The sequence below is a fragment of the Canis lupus genome, chromosome 18 (assembly GCF_003254725.2).
Source record: "Canis lupus dingo isolate Sandy chromosome 18, ASM325472v2, whole genome shotgun sequence".
Lineage (NCBI taxonomy): Eukaryota > Metazoa > Chordata > Mammalia > Carnivora > Canidae > Canis > Canis lupus.
In genome coordinates, this window is record NC_064260.1 from 52,152,051 (window position 1) to 52,170,863 (window position 18,813).

Genomic DNA, 18,813 nt, shown 5'->3' on the forward strand with positions numbered 1-18,813 from the left:
AATGCCAGTTTGGGGCACCTGGGTGGCTCAATCAGTTAAGTGTCTCCCTTCAGCTCAAGTCATCATCCCCAGGGTTTTGGGATCAAGCCCCACGTTGGGCTCCCTGCTCAGCAGGAATCCTGCTTCTCCCTCTCCCTCTGTTTACCTCTCCCCCTACTTGTACTCTCTCTCTCTCTAATAAATAAATAAAATCTTTAAAAAAATAAATGCAATACCAGTTTAAAGTAAAAAAGAATATCAAGGTACAAGGCAGCCCTCAAGCCCACAAGCATTGCCCCTTCCACTGTCTTGTCTATGGTGGCCAGTGAATGGGCCACCTGTAGCTCTTTAAGCAAGGTCAGTCATACAGCCCTCCTGGGTAGCTCACGAAAGCAAGCTACGATCCTCCCATCTAGTTTAATCTCAGGGTTATCTCCATAATGAGAGTTAATTTTGTCTTCTTCACCAAGGTATCCCCAAAGGGCTAGAATAGTGCTTGTTAATAGTTACTCAAATAAATATTTGTTGATTAAATATTTGTTATCCCTTTATCTGACTGGCTCCAAATTCCTGAATCCACTCTCTTAGTGGAAATACTCACTGCAACCTCCCTTCTCTAATAATATTACTTGCTCTAAGTTCCTCCTGAAATTCTGGGCACTTAACATTCCTGCTCAGGTGTCAGCTTGCCCCTTCTCTGGCCCTTCTCTGCCCCTTCTCTTCTTAATTCAGGTAAGAATTCCTCCCTCTAGCTGCATCCCATTAAGGGCCCTCAGCCACAGCCCCAGTGGAAGCAGCCTTGACCTCATCATAAAAGAAAGTGCCCAACATGTAGTTGCTACCCTGTGCAAACAGGAAGGAAATAACAGTGGACCACGTGGGCTGGGAAGCCCCCTCTGGCTTACCAGGTGCTGCTCCAAGCCTCAACAGCAGTGTGTGGGTCTGCCAGGAGACACTTCAGTTCCATCTTACTCAAAGTGTCAGTGTGTTCCTTTTATTTCATTTGGCAACCCATAATTGTAGATGGCAAGAAGTGGGATGTTTGGTCATTTGGGATTGTAATAAGTAAGGCTTTTGGTTAGAATCCCCTGGGTTTCTGCCTATTTCCCTTCCGGCTGGTTGTAAATAAAGAGTATTTGTGTCCAGTGATTATTTCCTCTGTCTTTCACCCTTGACCAGGGTCATCCTCCATAGGAAATCATGTACATCACAAGTGGCCATTTAAGACTCACAACCTTGTTTACCACAATCTTAGGTACAAGTAATATCCAGGTAGGTGGATTATAAGTAAACAGCACAGGTACAGAATAGTTTTCTCCAGCCTCAACAGAATCCTGATTCCTTTACCCTGCATGGACCCCATCCCCACTCTGCCCAAAGAAGGGTCTTTCGCTTGGTTCCCCAGCATGGATTGTGCAAGGGATGTGTTCACAACAGCTGTCAGAAGGCTGCCCTGCTCTGGGACTCACCTCCAACTAACTTGGTCAAATTCTACTCTTTGCCAAACAAGGTCAGAGTCACAGATGGGTGGCTTAAGACCTGTGCACACAAATGTGTTAGTTTCAGTCCACAAATCAGCTGCCAACATTTTTAAATTGGGAGATTTCCCATGAAAATCAGATCTGGCATTACCAGTTCACACTTCTCAAAAGGCCTCCCTTCAGTGGGACACTGGGTAACAGAGGCCTTCTTTAGGTGGGGCAAGTGCCTACCTGAGATCTATTTTCCTCTTCCCCGTGCCCTCCATCCACTTCTTTCTTTTCCTGCCTTGCTTTTCCAGGTCTTTGCATGTACTACCCAATAAATAGTAGAGGCTTAATTTCTTGTGTATAAAAAGATGGACAAGACTCAGCCTTCAAAGAGTTGGGCATGTGAAATAGTTTTTAAGTGGGGTGAAGGAGGCATTCCAAGCATGGGAACAGCAAGAGCAGTGAAGAGGACCATTCCCGGGACTCTTTAAAATTAGGATATATATATATATATAAAGATTTTATTTATTTATTCATGAGACAGAGAGAGAGAGAGAGGCAGAGACACAGGCAGAGGGAGAAGCAGGCTCCATGCAGGGAGCCCGACGTGGGACTCCATCCGGGTCTCCAGGATCGCGCCCTGGGCTGAAGGCGGCGCTAACCGCTGAGCCCCCCGGGCTGCCCTAAAATTGGGATATTGATGACTGCTTTACAACATGGCGGTCAGGGCAGAAGGAGAGCGAGTATGGAAGTGCCTGCACGACGTTTGACACGTAGTAGGTGCCCCGCGGGAGGCAGCTCCCGACCGGACCACCCAAGGGACAGAGCGTGCGCTAATCCAACAATTGGTGGACAGGCTGCGTAGCGACCAAAAAAAGCGCCCGGGGCCGGTGCTCCGACGCGTGGGCCCGAAGGCCTCTCCCAACCCCGGCTTCGCGCAACCCAAGGGCGGTGTCGCCACGCAGCGCACGCGCACATCGTGGCCAAGCCTGCGCGCGCGCGCTCCCGCTACGCGAGGCGAGGAAGCGCGTTTGCGCATGTGCAGAACGCCCGGCTGCCGGGGGGGGGGCGGGGGGAGCGCAGCTACGCGTGCGCAGAAGGCCTGGCGGGCGCGCGGCAAAAGCCAAAGCGCCCGCGGGGGTCTGAGGGAGCTCCGGAGTCGCGCTCCTCGGGCTGTGGCCGCCCGCCGCTTTTGGGGGCGCTCTCTAGTGGCAGCTTCGGCTGAGGCCTCTTTTACGAGGCGCGAAGAACTCTAAGCCTGTGTAGGAGCCCGGCCGGGCCTGGGAAGTTCTTGGGTCTGAGGTAATGGCCCACAGCGGCCTGGTGCTCCCCTGAGGTTGGCGCTTTCTTGCCTTTATTTTCCGAGGGAGAGTTCGAGGCCCGGCGCCACCGTCCCGCAGATACCCCCAAGGGCTAGGCGGGGTGGCCGCTTGCGGGCCGCGGGAGTGCGAGAGAGTCCGGGGTGGGTGGGGGTGGGGGGCGCCTCGTACAGACCCGCTTCCCGGGCTGAGCGCCCCGGGGCCCCAGCAGTCCTAGGCCAGACCCTGGCCGCTCGGCCCCTCAGAACGCCTCCGCCTCCCTTTCCCCCCTCCCGTTCCCCCTCCTTCCCCTCCCTCCACTTCTTTTTTTTTTTATTTTTTTATTTTTTTTTATGATAGTCACAGAGAGAGAGAGAGAGAGAGAGGCAGAGACACAGGCAGAGGGAGAAGCAGGCTCCATGCACCGGGAGCCCGACGTGGGATTCGATCCCGGGTCTCCAGGATCCCGCCCTGGGCCAAAGGCAGGCGCTAAACCGCTGCGCCACCCAGGGATCCCCCCTCCCTCCACTTCTGTCCCCTTCTCCCCTCCCTGCCCTCCCTCTCTGTCCCCCTTCGCTTTCCCCCACCAAGGAAAACACCTGCTCTGGTCTGCAGCCTTCCCTGGACCCAGGCATAGCGGTTGCCATGAAAGCAAGGCTAGTCCCTTTGAGACATTTCTTGTCACATCACGTTTTAGTAATCTGTGAGTTTCTGCTTTTGAATGCCTGACTGAACCTCGGAGGTGAAGAGTTGAGTCCTGGTCCTCGATGAGGCTTCTCCGGGCTTTGAACCTCGGCGTCTGAGAAAGCGCGAAGATGCACACGGGCATCTTGTAGATGCACATCTACACATCTACATCCTTGGTGTTTCTGAACTTTAGTTCCTTCATTTGCACCTGTGCTGGTAGTAAATCTACCACAGTATCCCAACAGTCTACCCCAAATCTTTCTCTGGGTATCTCATGGGGCACCTTGAAATGGAGCATGTCCCAGTAAGGACTTCATATCGTCCCCTCAAAAATTTCCTAAGGCTACCTTTTCCAGGAAGTCGCACTTTTAAAAGTTTTATTTAAATTCCATTTAACGGGCAGCCCGGGTGGCTCAGTGGTTTAGCGTCACCTTCAGCCTAGGGTGTGATCCTGGAGACCTGGGATCAAGTCCCACGTCGGCCTCCCTGCATGGAGCCTGCTGCTGCTTCTTTCTTTTTTTTAATAACTTTATTTTTTATTGGTGTTCAATTTGCCAACATATAGAATAACACCCAGTGCTCATCCCATCAAGTGCCCCCCTCAGTGCCCGTCACCAGTCACCCCCACCCCCTGCCCACCTCCCCTTCCACCACCCCTAGTTCCTTTCCCAGAGTTAGGAGTCTCTCATGTTCTGTCTCCCTTTCTGATATTTCCCACTCATTTTTTCTCCTTATCCCTTTATTCCCTTTCACTATTTTTTTGTATATTCCCCAAATGAATGGAGCCTGCTTCTTTGTCTCTGCCTCTCTCTCTCTCTCTGTCTGTCTCTCATGAATAAGTAAATGGAATCTTTAAAAAAAAATAAGTAAAAATAACTTCCATTTGCCATCATATAGTGTAACACCCAGTGCTCATCATATCACCTGCCCTCCTCAATGCCCATCACCAGGTTACCCCATCCCCCCACCCGCCTCCCTTTATGCAACCCTTTGTTTCCCAGAGTTAGGAGTCCATGGTAGTTTGTCTTCCTCTCTGATTTTTACCCACTCTGTTTCCCCCACTTCCCTTAAGGTCCCTTTCACTATTGGTTCTATTACACATAGGAATGTCACCAAAGGATAATTGTCTTTCTCTGATTGACTAATTTCATGCAGCATAATACCCTCCAGCTCCATCCACATTGATGTAAATGGTAGGTATTTGTCCTTTCTGATGGCTGAGTAATATTCCATTGTCTTTATCCATTCATCTGTCAAAGGACATCGTGGCTCCTTCAACAATTTGGCTATTGTGAACATTGCTGCTATAAACATTGGACTACTATGTCATTGCACTACATCTGTATCTTTGAGGTAAATGCCCAGTAGCTCAACTGATGCATCATTGGAAAGCTCTATTTTTAACTTCTTGAGGAGTCTCCACACTGTATTCCAGAGAGGCTGCAAAGTGGCACTTTTTTCTCTTCAGTAAGTTGCTCAAGCCACTAGGAATCATCTTTGTTCTTTCTCCCAACCCCCCATCAAGTCACCAAATCATAACTAGACAGCCTCATAGGCATCTTCCAAACCAGTCGACTACTTACTAACTTCTGCTTCATACCACGGGCTGGTCCTGGTCCTTTTTTTATCTGCTCTTGTTCTGGATTATTTCCCACATTACAACCAGAAATATAAATAGTATACTTTACCTCACAACTATGTGGTCATTTATCCTTCAGTACCTTCCCATTGCTCTTAGGATAGACTCCACAAATCATAACCTGGACTAGAAATAAGGCCTTCATCCGTTCTCTGGCTATACCCTCTTAGATGATCTCATCTGTTCACTAGCCTTAAATACTGTCTAAACACTGATGACTTAAATTTGTATTTCTGGGACCCCTGGGTGGCTCATGGTTGAACATCTGCCTTTTGCTCAGAGCATCATCCTTGGATCCAGGATCGGGTCCCACATTGGGCTCCCCGCAGAAAGCCTGCTTCTCCCTTTGCCTGTGTCTCTGCCTCTCTCTGTGTGTCTCTTAGGAATAAATAAAATCTTTAAAGAAAATAATTTTATATTTCCATCCTGATTTACATCCCTTGCATACTAGGTGACCATCCTCTTGGTATATCCACTGAGATGTCTAATGAACTTCTTGGACTTAACCAAAACAAAATGACTGACTTACTCCACAAATCTTTATCTAGAATCCTTCCTCATCTTAGTAAAGGGTATGTACCATTATCCACCTAATATGATAGCAAAGGCTAAAAACATAAGAGTCATCCTTGAATCCCACACTTAGTCCATCAGTCTCAAATATACCCCAGATTCAACTATTTACTAACCACTGAGACTTTCCAGTCAAAATCAGCAGCATCTTTCTCTTGGACTACTACAAAAGCTTCCTGAGTGGTTCCCTGCTTCTACTCTTACCTTTGTACAGTTCATCTTTCTTTTTTATTTCTTTCTTTTGTTTTTAAGATTTTATTTATTTGAGAGGCAGAGAGAGAAGCAGACTCCCCACTGAGCAGAGAGCCTGATATGGGGCTCACTCCAGGATGCTAGGATCATGACCTGAGAGCCAAAGGCAGACACTCAACCAACTGAATCTGCCCTCCCAACTTCAATAGAAGTTTTTTGATCTTGTGAGATAGGGATAGGAAAGCATTATATACACTGAATGTGCTTTTAAATATGAGGTTTTTGTTAAGGCCTGTTCACCATTAGATCCCAATGGTTTTTTTTTTTTAAGATTTTATTTATTTATTCATAGAGATGCAGAGAGAGAGAGAGAGAGGCAGAGACACAGGCAGAGGGAGAAGCAGGCTCCATGCAGAGAGCCTGACGTGGGACTCGATCCAGGGTCTCCAGGATCACGCCCTGGGCTGCAGGCGGCGCTAAACCGCTGCGCAACCGGGGCTGCCCAGATCCCAATGGTTTTGATGGTTTTTCAAAGTACAAAGCTTTATGTTTCTTAGCAATTAGAATTTATTTCATTATTTTAGAGCTAGGCTTAGGTGGTAAAATATAAAGAGTTGAAGCTAATATGGAGTCTAGGCCAGTTCATAGTCAGCTGGACTATCTTGCTTTAGCAATACATATGAGTTTTAATCTTATCCTGATGTATGACCTTTGCCAAGATGATGATCTCAAGTCAGGTATATCTTTTTGTAAATACAGTTCTTATCTTCCCAGTGTCTCAACAGAATTGGATTAAAGTTAGTAAAATATTTCAAATTTCCTGTGTGAAATTTTCTCTCTTTACATAAAACGTAATTTTTTTTTTAAGATTTATTTATTCATTCATGAGAGACAGAGAGAAAGGGGCAGAGACAGAGTCAGAGGGAGAAGCAGGCTCCTCACAGGGAGCACAACGTGGGACTCGATTCCAGATCCCGAGACCACGACCTGAGCCAAAGGCAAATGCTCAACCGCTGAGCCACCCAGGCATCTCCGTAAAAAGTAATTTGGTTTTCTTATTAACTTGATTTCTTCAGAATCTGCCATTGTTTCATGGCAAGAACACAGCTGTAATATTTTAGAAGCTTTCTTTTCACACTTGCCTGTATCAGTCTTCTGTCACTAAGACCCTTGACATATGTACATCGTGGACTCAGAGTTTTTAGCTCAAAATTGTAAAAGTCATTCCTTTCTCTCTACCTAAGGATACTTTCTCCATCATTTGCCCTTCTGAAACTACTGATGCTCTTTACGCTGATTTAAGTTTTTCTTCCTTACATGTACTGCTTCAGGGCAACTCACCCAGTGGTATAACCGAAAAATAAAACGTCTTTTATTGCCTGCAGTTTTACATCCAAATGCTTTTTGGGTTCCTGGGGGTGGTAGGATGTTTAGAGTGCTGCAAAATGATGTGAATTCTAATAGGTTGGTTGTCATTAAACAAGCCCTACTACTGGGCAGGATAGTGAGATGAGATACCATTCTATTGCTTTTCTAGAATAAGATGCACAGTTCTGGACCTATTGACCAATGGTAGTTTTTCCAATAGCTTTTAGGATGGTTAAGATGTAGGTGGAAGAGGTACTTAGGTGCAAAGGGTAGCTTAAGAGATTAATTTAGTCTCCTTTCTGGTCTGTTAAGTTGTCCAGTAGGCCTTTTGGGTTGATTTTAGGGCATCTTCTTACCTCTCTGTTAGGTTTAGTTACTTTTCTCTCAAACAAAACAAAACAAAACAAACTCTGATACAGTTCCAAAGGCAAATCTATTCCTGAACAAATGCCAAGAGCATTTTAAAGATTGTATCTAAAGAGTAGGAAGAAACCTAATGAGAAAGAATGACATCAATAAGCATGAAAGTGTCCTGGGTAGTCTTAGATTAGTCTCTTCTTGTCCCATATCTTAACTCTTTGTTTTTTTTTTTGTTTTTGTTTTTAAATAAAGAATAACCTATGTGTAGAGCACTACAATAAGCAATTATACCTGCATTATTTCATTAGCCACACTAGTCACCCTGAAAGGTGAAGAAACTGAGAATAGTTCCTTTTGAAAAATAGAGCTTGAAGACAAACAAATGTGAACGTAACCCTTTAACCCCAAGAAGTAATTCTAAAGCTTACGTTTTGGTTTTTTTTTTTTTTTTTAAAGATTGTATTTATTTATTCATGAGAGACACACGGAGAGAGAGAGAAAGGCGGAGACACAGGCAGAGAGAGAAGCAGGCTTCATGCAGGGAGCCCGATGTAGGACTCAATCCCAGGACTCCAGGATCACACCATGAGCCAAAGGCAGACATTTTAACTGCTGAGCCACCCAGGCGTCCCTTACATTTTGGTTTGATGCCTTTGTACCCAGGTTGAGTTTGTCTTGAATTATCCACAATTACAAGAGTGACCAGGGTTACAATTTAATAAAGTGACTGACAGGGTGCTGTGTTGTAATGGAAAATATGTGGGCCAAAGGAATCAACAGTCTTGAGGAGTGCTAAACCTGGTTCCATACTGAGTTACATGACCTTGTGGAAGTTATTTCCTCTTTGGTGAAATCAGTTTCTTCTCGTACCCTAAAACAAAGGGCACTTCAGGCTATAGGCAACCATGAATCTCTAATTGGAAATACTCTCTAGTATAGAATCTCTAGTCTAAATATACTTCAGTAGACCCAGGCAGACCTCTGAGACCAGTCAAAGATTTGTGAAGGTGGAAGGAAAAGCTAATCATCTGTCTTCAATCTCAGTTCTGAAACTTGGGTAGTAAATTCATAGTATCAGTGAGATTTCTCTATGTTGTTGCCCATACTCAGTGGTCACAAAGCCTGTCATATTAGACCTGCCCAGTAAATGTAATTTGAATAAATGCTTATGAAAGTCTTTTATTCTTTAACTGTGGAGGATTTTTGCATCAAATGTCACCAGATATATTTAGTGACAGTACTTTCTCATCATCTCCTTCCATCTCAGTAGTCAATATCATTATCCTCATGTAACAATCAGCCCTGGTTTAGATTCTATGCACTGACCCAGATATTTCTTTATGTGAAAAAAAATTACTAAAAAACTTTAAAAATTTAACATCATTGCCTACATATCATTTAAATCTAATTATTGGGAATTTTCAAAGAAAGGTTCTTGATTGGGATTTGCAGACTTTTTGCACTGAGATTAAATATAGTTTTCTTTTTAAATTTGCTTTTTTTAGTGAAGCATTAAGAGAGAAACATCAAATCTATCAAAACAGCTAATGTTTATACAATACTCTAGAATTTATGAAGTGCTATTTACAATGTAATCTTATTTAATCCCACAGTAACTCCAGGGGTAGATGGGATCCCCATTTGTTGGTGAAGAAACTGAGAAATGATGAAGCTAAGTGACATGCTCAGGGTCTAATGACGAATAAGAGGCAGAGCTAGGACTCACACCTTGATCCTCCAATTCCAAATCTTATGTCTTTCCAACTGTTGCGTATTGCCTCTACACTTTTCTTTTTTGTTTTAAACCCATCTTGTTTTTTGATCACCTAAAAATGGGTTGAGAGTCTGACCCTTCATCTGTTACGATTTCATAGTGTCATCATGACTACAGTACTCAAGTTGGAAAATAACCTTGTGAAACCTCTGAACCACTACTACTATGTGGTTCTTTTGGATTATGCTGTCTAATCTTTATTTTCAAATGAGGTAATTAGTGTGTGGTGTTTGTTTCTGAAGCAGGCAGCCAGCAATTAACAGGCAGGCCCCAGCCAGAGAGGGCTGTTTTTACCTCTTTCAGACAGCCAGCTGTAGCCCAGTACATGAAGTTTCCTTGCTGGATTGTCATTTCCAGCAAATGTTCTTCATTTCCTTTGCTCTGATCCCCCAGACTTCAGTCTGTGGTCAGAGGTGACTGCATTTTAGGAGAACCCTCTGAATAACTGAAAGCTAAATTTTTGTGGCAGCAACCTAAGTCTCACCAGGTGGGCTCCTTTCCTGCTACAAAAGTCACCTTGGCAGCAAAAACAATCAAATCTAGCTGGGTTCTTGCCATGCTTTGGGCATGGGAAACAGCAAGCTTTTTTTCAGGATATGAACAATATTTCCCCTCTGGTAACTTTGCAATTGGCACCAACTATTTCTTTTCATTTTTGACTGCAATTCTAGTCTAAATAGTCTCATGGGTTCTGGCTCCAACCTCCTGTCATTCTAATCCCAAGTAGCCGAGATCAGACACTGGGATATCTCTTTACTGGCAGCCCCAGACATGAACTTTGGAAATTATGGGAAATTCCATTCTTTGGGCACATAGATCTCCTGACTCCACCATACAAGAGATTTCCCTCCTGAGTAGAAATGGGACTAGGGTAATATGAAGGAAAGAATAATGAAAATAGTCCTTTATTTGTATATAATATTTTAGTACTTACAAAATGATTTTATATTCATTGTATTATTTTTTTGTACTAACCCCTCCCCCCCATAAAAGCAGAGTGGAAAAGTGGATAAGAGCATCAAGTCTGGCCTTATATTACCTCATTTTGAAACCTGATTCCAACATTCATATAGCTATGGAGAGGTTACTTCATCTCTCAGTACCTCAGTTTCCTTATCTATGAAATTTAGACTATTGATTTCAGGCTTATTGTGAGGATTGAGTGAGATAATATATATAAAGCACTTTGAATAGGGCAAAACAAACAGTTGTTAGTGTTGTTATTATTGTATAAGTAAGAAAACCAAGGTTCAGAGAAACTAAGGGATATTTGAGCTTAAGTTCAAACCTAAATTATTCTTTGTGTCTGTTCTGTCTGCCCCATCTTAGCTGTCTCAGAAACCAATACTTTGTGTTTGTGTGTAGGTAGTTTTTATCCTTGGGAACTCTGGATCTCTAATCTCATTATTTATTACTCAAACTTTCATATGAAGAGACAGAACATATCGGGTTTATTATCTCTTCAAGTAAAAAGGCACAGAAAAGTCCTAGGGACTTAGAAAATCACGAATCACTGTGCTTGATTCTTTCTTCTGAGTGTACCAAATGCCCTCTTGGAGGAGAAGAGACATGCCATTCTTCTTTTTTCATCTTTCCCCTTTCCTGAGTTTCCCTCAGAACCTTAAGTGAGCAGAGATTCTAGAATAGGAAAAGTAAAACTAGTAAGCTCTAGGAGGATGGTAGGCACTCTTGTAGCACAGGGCGGTCTCAAGTGGTGAAGAGGAAGAGTGGTTGAGAGGTAGGAAAGAGTGTTCCTCAGCAGAACTGGGAAACATTAGTGTACATCCTTATTTGCTGTATTAGCTGTGGTAAGAAGTTGTGTTTATCCCTTAACTTTAATCTAAAATTAACAGCAGAGGTCTTACTAATTGTGCCACCTATTGGTGCATTTGGATTGTTTCAGTATTTGACCTGAGATCTCTTCACATTGGCCTAGGTTCCAGGGAAAGTGGGGACAAGGGAGGAGAATAGATTCAAGAGATATTTGAGAGATAGATTTAATCCTAACAAAAACCTTGTGAGTCGTCAGATGTTAGTATCAGTAGTCTTATGGAGAGAAGTGATTTGCCCAAGGTTGTAAGGTAAACTACAAACTTGAACTCAGGTCTTTTGATTTCAAGTAGAGACATTACCCACCATATATCATCCCCAAGTAGGTAGGAAAATGGTCCAGGTGATTAATATAGATGATTAGTATAAAAACTGAGCCTAGGACATAGGCAATGGTGCTGAGTGTTGGACATTTTACTCATGAAGAGAAGCTACAGATTGGGCAGGCTGTCTTTCCCATACCATAAAGTTGGTAAGGAACCATCTTAACTTTTTAATAATTCTCTAATATTTTTGTTTTATTTAGGCTATCATTTGGGAGCAATGAGTTTAAAACCCTTCACCTACCCGTTTCCAGAGACGAGATTTCTTCATGCAGGACCCAATGTGTATAAATTCAAAATTAGATATGGCAACAACATCAGGTAATTTTAAGGCTAGGAGGGATCCCTGGGTGGCGCAGTGGTTTGGCGCCTGCCTTTGGCCCAGGGCGCGATCCTGGAGACCTGGGATCGAATCCCACATCGGGCTCCCGGTGCATGGAGCCTGCTTCTCCCTCTGCCTGTGTCTCTGCCTCTCTCTCTCTCCCTCTCTCTCTCTGTGACTATCATAAATTAAAAAAAAAAATTTTAAGGCTAGGAGAGTAGTCTTTTCAAATACAGGTTAGTATATTTCCACAGGTCATCTCTTCTCTGCCTTCACTCAGTCCATGAGACTGGCTAAAAATAGCATCTTGTAGGACTCTCTTTCCCAGGTATTTTATATTCCATATGTTATTATTCATGTAAGTTTCTAAATTAGTGATGGCATACCTCTGGAGCAGTGGTTCTCAAGATTTTTTATCTCAGGATCCCTTTTTACTCTTAAGATTATTGAGAATCCCAAAGAGGTTTTGATTATGTGGGTTATACCTGTCAATATGTATCATATAAAGATTTTTAAAAATCAAAATAATATACTTATTAATCTAAAATAATATTAAATGTTAACAAATAACTCATTTTATTAAAAATAACTATATTTCTAGGGGCACCTGAGTGGCTCAGTTGGTTAAGTGTCTGACTCTTGATTTGGGCTCAGGTCATAAACTCAGGGTCATGAGATGGAACCCCACATCAGGTTCTGTATTCAGTAGGGAGTCTGCTGGAGATTCTTTCTTTTCCTCTCCCTCTGCCCCTCCTCTTGTTTGTTCTCTCTCTCTCTCAAATAAAAAATATTTTAAAAAAGAACTATATTTCTAAAAAAATTAATTGGCATTAAAACGATTGGCATTGTTTACATGCCTGGGATTTACCCCAGGAATGCAATGATGGTTCAACATACAGAAATCAACCAATAAAAAAAAATCAACCAATATAATACACTGCATTAATAGAATGAAGGGGGAAAAACACATGATCATCCCAATTGATAAAGAAAAGGCATTTAAGGTAAATGGCTTCTCCTTTGCTGTCCTGCCTGCTGCTCCCTTTTGATGTATTCAGTAAACTTCTACCTACTTAAAAAAAGAAAAAAGAAAAAAAAGCATTTGACCAAATCTAGAACCCTTTCATGATAAAAACACTCAGTTAACTAGGCATAGAGGGGAACTTCTTCAATATGATAAAGGCCATATATGAAAATCCCACAGCTAACATCACTCATTTATGAAAAACTTCAAAAGTTTTTCCCTTAAGATCAAGAACAAAACAAGGATGCCCCCTTTTACCACTTCTCTTCATCATAGTACTGGTTTCTAGCCAGAGCAATTAGGAAAAAGAAATTAAATCATACAAATTGGAAAGGAAGAAGTGCAGCTATATCTGTGGAAGACATGATCTTACATGTAGAAAACCCTAAAGAGTCCACATATGCACAAAAAAACCCTGTTAGACCTGATCAATAAATTCAGCAGTTTCAGCATACAAAATCAACACACAAAATCAGTTGTATTTGTATGCAAAACAATCTGAAAAAAAATTGAGAAAATTCTGATTACAATAGTATCAATAAGAAAAAAAATAATTAGCAATGAATTTAACCACAATGCAAAATTTGCACACTAAAATCTGCGAAAAGTTGCCAAAAGAAATAAAAGACTTAATAGATTTATGTTTGTGTATTAGAAGACTTAATATTATTAAGGTGACAAAGCAATCTACAGATTCAGTGAAATCTCTATCAAAATCCCAATGGCATATTTTTCAAAAATGGACAAGTGCCCTCTGAGGAAGATGTGGTTGCACCCACAGTGGAGCCCTTGGACACCCCACTCCTGCTCCTAACTCACCACTGTTCACTCTGGCCAAGGAACAAGTCAGTCAGGAACCACGCCACAGCCATGGCTTTTAAAAACACCAGGGAAACACTTGTGGAACCAGAGGTGGCAATTCACTGAATTAGAATTACACTCACCAGGGGAACCTGGGTGGTTCAGTGGTTGAGCATCTGCCTTTGCCTCAGGTTGTGATCCGAGGGTCCTAGGACCAAGCCCTACACTGGGCTCCCCTTGGGGAGCCTGCTTCTCCCTCTGCCTGTGTCTCTGTATCTCTGTGTCTCTCTCGAATAAATAAATAAAATCTTTTAAAAATGCCAGAATTATGGACGTCTGGGTGGCTCAGCAGTTGAGCATCTGCCTTCTGTTCAGGATGTGATCCCACAGTTAGGGATCGAGTCCCACATCAGGCTCCTTGGGGGAAACCTGCTCCCTCTGCCTATGTCTCTGCCTCTCTCTGTGTTTCTCATGAATAAATAAATAAAATCTTTAAAAAAAATTACTCTCACCAGCTACAACAAAAAAATCTCTGGAAAAGGTATATGCTGACTTGATCAGAGGTGCAAAGGAAAAGAATCTCAAAGTAGAAGGACCAGTTCAGATGACTACCAAGACTCTGAGAATCACTATAAGAAAAACTTCTTGTGAAGGTTCTGAGATTTGGGATCATTTTCTGATGAGGATCAGCCCTTCTGAGATTGTTAAACAGATTACTTACATCAGTATTGAGCCAAGAGTTAAGGTTGAAGTCACCACTGCAGATGCTCAAATCAAACTTTTTAATAAATTGTTTATAAGTTACTTAAGAAAATGGATAAGCCCATCTAAAAAATTGATAGGAAATTTCAAGAGACCCTGAATAGCCACAATAATCTTGAAAAAGAACAAAATTGGAAGACTAATACTTCCCAATTTAAAAATTTACTACAAAGCTGCAGGTAATCAAAAAGTATGGTAATGGCATTAGGACAACTTTATAGACTGTAGAATAGAATTGAGAGCCCAGAAATAAACCTTCACGTCTATAGGTTTTTTACTAGAATGCCAAGACCATTCAATAGAGGAGGAACAGTGTCTTTAATAAATGGTTCTGAGAAGAGTGGATATTCACATTCAGAAAAATGAAGTTAGACCCTTAACTATACTGTATACAAAACTTAACTAAAAATAGATCAGAGATCTAGGGGTACCTGAGTGGCAGAGTTGGTTCAGGGACCAACTCTTGGTTTCAGCTCAGGTCATGATCTCAGGGTCGTGAGACTGAGTCCTGTGTTGGGGTCTGTTTTCACCAGGGAATCTGCTTAAGACTCTCTCTCCCTCTGCTCCTCCCTCCTCTAAGTAGATAATAAATCCACCCCCCCTTTTTTAGCTAACCTTTTGGCCTCTTTATTGATCTTGGGTCATTTACTTGACTTGGAAACAATGTACAACAAATAGTTCCGATTAAGATACCACAAACTAAATTTTTTCTTCCAGATTTCTAATTGCTCATGGAGAACCAACTTCCATGGTACATGGCATACAGCATAGACTTGAGAGTCAATCCCACAGAAAATATTCATGTAAGCCAAACAAGAAAAATGCTATTTGTTTCTCAGTACATAAACATCACCTGAATTTATCTAACCAACAGACATATTTAAAAAAATTTTTTAAAGATTTTATTTATTCATGAGATACACAGAGAGAGAGAGGCAGAGACACAGGCAGAGAGAGAAACAGGCTCCACGCAGGGAACCTGATGCGGGACTCGATCCCAGGACCCCAGGATCACGCCCTGGGCCGAAGGCAGGCGCCAAACCACTAAGCCACCAGGGATCCCCTAAAATTTTTTTAATTTGAAAAGAATAACAGGAATTACAGGATTCTTCTTGTTTTCAAGAGAACTTCCCAGAAGGAGGTGGAGGACCAAGAAACCACCTGCCTGCTTGGTGACACCTCGTGAAGGGGCAGGATCAAGAATCTTCTGGATGTTCTGTGGAATTGACATGGTACAGAAAATATACAGAAAGATGAAGGGACAGTCTGTGGTGTCATCCCCCAGCAGGTTTTGATAAGGTAGACCTTGGATATAGGAGAGAGGGGTGAAAAGTAGTTTTGCTGCCACTCTACCATCAAATATGGAATTGAACATTCTCATTAGGACAGTAAAATAAAAGCCAATTGCAAACATGGATTTCATTCGGATAGGTCCCTGTTGTTATTTTTCAGTTTTGTGTTGTCTACCAAATGACTGTCATTGTTTCCTTCTTATTTCCATTTTTAAAAATATTTTATTTGTTTATTCATGAGAAACAAAGAGAGAGAGGCAGAGACACAGACAGAGTGAGAAGCAGGCTCCATGCAGGGAGCCCAATGTGGGACTAAGACTCGATCCCGGGTCTCCAGGATCACGCCCTGGACTGAAGGTGACGCTAAACCATTAAGCCACCCAGACTGGCCCCGATTCATTCTTTCTTTCTTTCTTTCTTTCTTTCTTTCTTTCTTTCTTTCTTTCTTTCTTTCTTTCTTTCTTTCTTTCTTTCTTTCTTTCTTTCTTTCTTTCTTTCTTTCTTTCTTTCTTTCTTTCTTCTTTCTTCTTTCTTTCTTTTCTTTCTTTCTTTCTTTCTTCTTTTCTTTTCTTTCTTTTCTTTTCCCTTCCCTTCCCTTCCCTTCCCTTCCCTTCCCTTCCCTTCCCTTCCCTTCCCTTCCCTTCCCTTCCCTTCCCTTCCCTTTCCTTTCCTTTCCTTTTCTTTTCTTAATTCATGAGAGACATAGGCAGAGGGACAAGCATGCTCCCCGCAGGGAGCCCGATGCGGGACTTGATTCCAGGACTCTGGGATCACCACCTGAGCCAAAGGCAGATGCTCAACCACTGAGCCATCCAGGTGCCCTTCTTTTCCAATTTTTTACTCTGTTTTTCCACCTCCACTTTCAGTCTCTTGTACTTGTCTGTCCTGTAAACCAGGACCCAAGTGATACCCTCGGCGAGAAGAGCCATACACACAGAGATAAAAACGATGAGCACTGTGTCTGCAAACATGATGTTCATCTTGGACTTTCTGCAGTCTCACCTGTCGGGGGGGAAATGCTTGAGAGCTCCCAAAAATGAAATGACAACAACTTCTCTGGATTTCTGGACCACCAAATAACATGCTAGCAGACTGGGCAATAATAAAATCATTTAAAAAATAGATCAAAGAGGGATGCCTGGGTGGCACAGGGGTTGAGTGTCTGCCTTTGGCTCAGGGCATGATCCTGGGATCTGGGATGGAGTCCTGCATCCAACTCTTTGTGGGGGACCTGCTTCTCCCTCTGCCTATGTCTCTGCATCTCTTTCTTTCTGTCTCTCATGAATAAATAAATGAAATCTTAAAAAAAGATAGATCAAAGAGCTAAAACTATAAAACTGTTAGGAGGAAACAAATCTTCATGACTGAATTTGGCAGTGGTTTCTTAAAATACAATACCAAAGGCATAGGCAACAAAAGAAATTAGATACATTTGAACTTCACTAAAAACTGTGCATCAAAGGACACTATCAAAGAGTGAAAGGAAATCCACAGATGGGAGAAAATACTTGTAAATCATATATATGATAAGAGTTTAATATATAGAATACAGAAAGAAGTATAACTCAACAGCAAAAAATAAAATCAATTTAAAAATGGACACGGGACTTGAATAGACGTTCTTCAAAGGAGATATTTGAATGGCAAACAAGCACATGAAAAGATGCTCAATATCATTAGTAACTAGGGAAATGCAAATCCAAATCACAATGAGATGCCACTTCACACCTACTAGGATAGCTATATTAAAAAAAAAAAAAGCAAAATAGCAGTTGGCAAGGATGTGGAGAAATTGGAAGCCTTGTATAGTGCTGATAGGAATATAAAATAGTGCACCTGCCATGGAAAACAATTTGGCAGTTCCTCAAAAAGTTAAACATAGAATTACCATATGACCCAGCAATTTCATTCCTAGGTATATGCCCAAAAGAATTGAAAATGGGGACTCAAGCAGATGCTTGTACAAACAATGTTCAAGCCTGTATTATTCACAGTAGCCAGAAGGTGGAAACAACACAGTGTCCATCAAATTGGTGAATGGATAAACAAAATGCAGTTCGTATGTGTGGTATATACATATATACAATAAAATAGTATTTAGCCATAAAAAGAAATGGCAAAAGCAATGAAGTTCTGATACAGGTACAACATAGATGAACTTTGAAAACATTATGCTAAGTGAAGTAACCCAATAACAAAAGGAAAAATGTATGGCTCTGCTATGAAATATTTTTTTGCTTCTATGAAATATTAAATAGGAAAATTCATAGATACAGGAGACTAGGAGTCACCAGTGGGGAGGTGGAAGGCAAAATAGGGAATTATTGACTAATAATTACAGTGTTTCTGTTTGGGAAGATAAACTTTGGAAATAGTGGTGATGGTTGCACACCATAGTTATGAGTGTAATTAATACTATTGAATTGTATACTTAAAAATGGTTACAATGACAAATTTTAGGTTATATGTATTTTACCACAATTTAAAAATAATAATACATCCATTAAATATTAACACATTTTTATTTATTTATTATAGTCACAGAGAGAGAGAGACAGAGGCAGAGACATAGGCAGAGGAAGAAGCAGGCTCCATGCACCGGGAGCCCGATGTGGGACTCGATCCTGGGTCTCCAGGATCGTGCCCTGGGCCAAAGGCAGGCGCCAAACCGCTGCGCCACCCAGGGATCCCTTAACACATTTTTATTAAAAATAACCATATTTTCTAAGAGAAAATATTAATGAGAAGATTGGCATTATTTAAAATTTTGGCAAATTTCATTAGTGTCTGGTTTAAAAGAAGGCTGCTAGATTATATCTGCTTCTGCATTCAATCTGTTGTGAATTTTTTTTTGGTGGGGGGTTGAGTTATATGAAAAAAATCCAGCCCCACATAGATTTGTAGTTGGGAAGCATAGAGATTTGGTAATAGATTTCACAAATCATTGTGAATATTCTTTTGACCCTGCATCAAAACTTAGCAAATGGTAGTTGTTTTGTTTTAACATAGGTTTTTTTTTTTTTTTTTTTTTTTTATTTGAGAGAGAGAGCAGGTGGAGAGGCGGAAGGAGAGTTTTTAAAAATTTTTATTTATTTATTTATTTTAGAGAAAGAGAGAATG

The 18,813-nt window shown here is 41.7% G+C and overlaps 1 protein-coding gene across 30 annotated transcripts in view; it reads left to right on the top strand.

Moving 5' to 3' along the window:
* Positions 1-2,547: 2,547 nt before the first annotated feature.
* The window catches only part of GPHA2 (glycoprotein hormone subunit alpha 2), a 32,813-nt gene continuing 16,547 nt past the window's right edge, over positions 2,548-18,813 (top strand). For 9 of the 30 annotated variants that reach the window (XM_049096962.1, XM_049096965.1, XM_049096951.1 and 6 more), the window contains exons 1-5: positions 2,548-2,750; positions 5,524-5,644; positions 6,706-6,878; positions 11,696-11,813; positions 15,525-15,633. Coding sequence is in view for 22 of the 30 variants with exons in the window: in XM_049096951.1 (XP_048952908.1) it covers positions 5,553-5,644; positions 6,706-6,878; positions 11,696-11,813; positions 15,525-15,633 (492 nt within the window). In the remaining 8 variants the exon portion in view is untranslated. Of the gene's footprint in view, positions 2,751-4,537; positions 4,627-4,692; positions 4,787-5,523; positions 5,645-6,705; positions 6,879-10,362; positions 11,148-11,695; positions 11,814-15,524; positions 15,634-18,813 lie in introns of those variants that run through there. The other 21 variants (XM_049096952.1, XM_049096963.1, XM_049096966.1 and 18 more) reach the window with 16 other exon arrangements.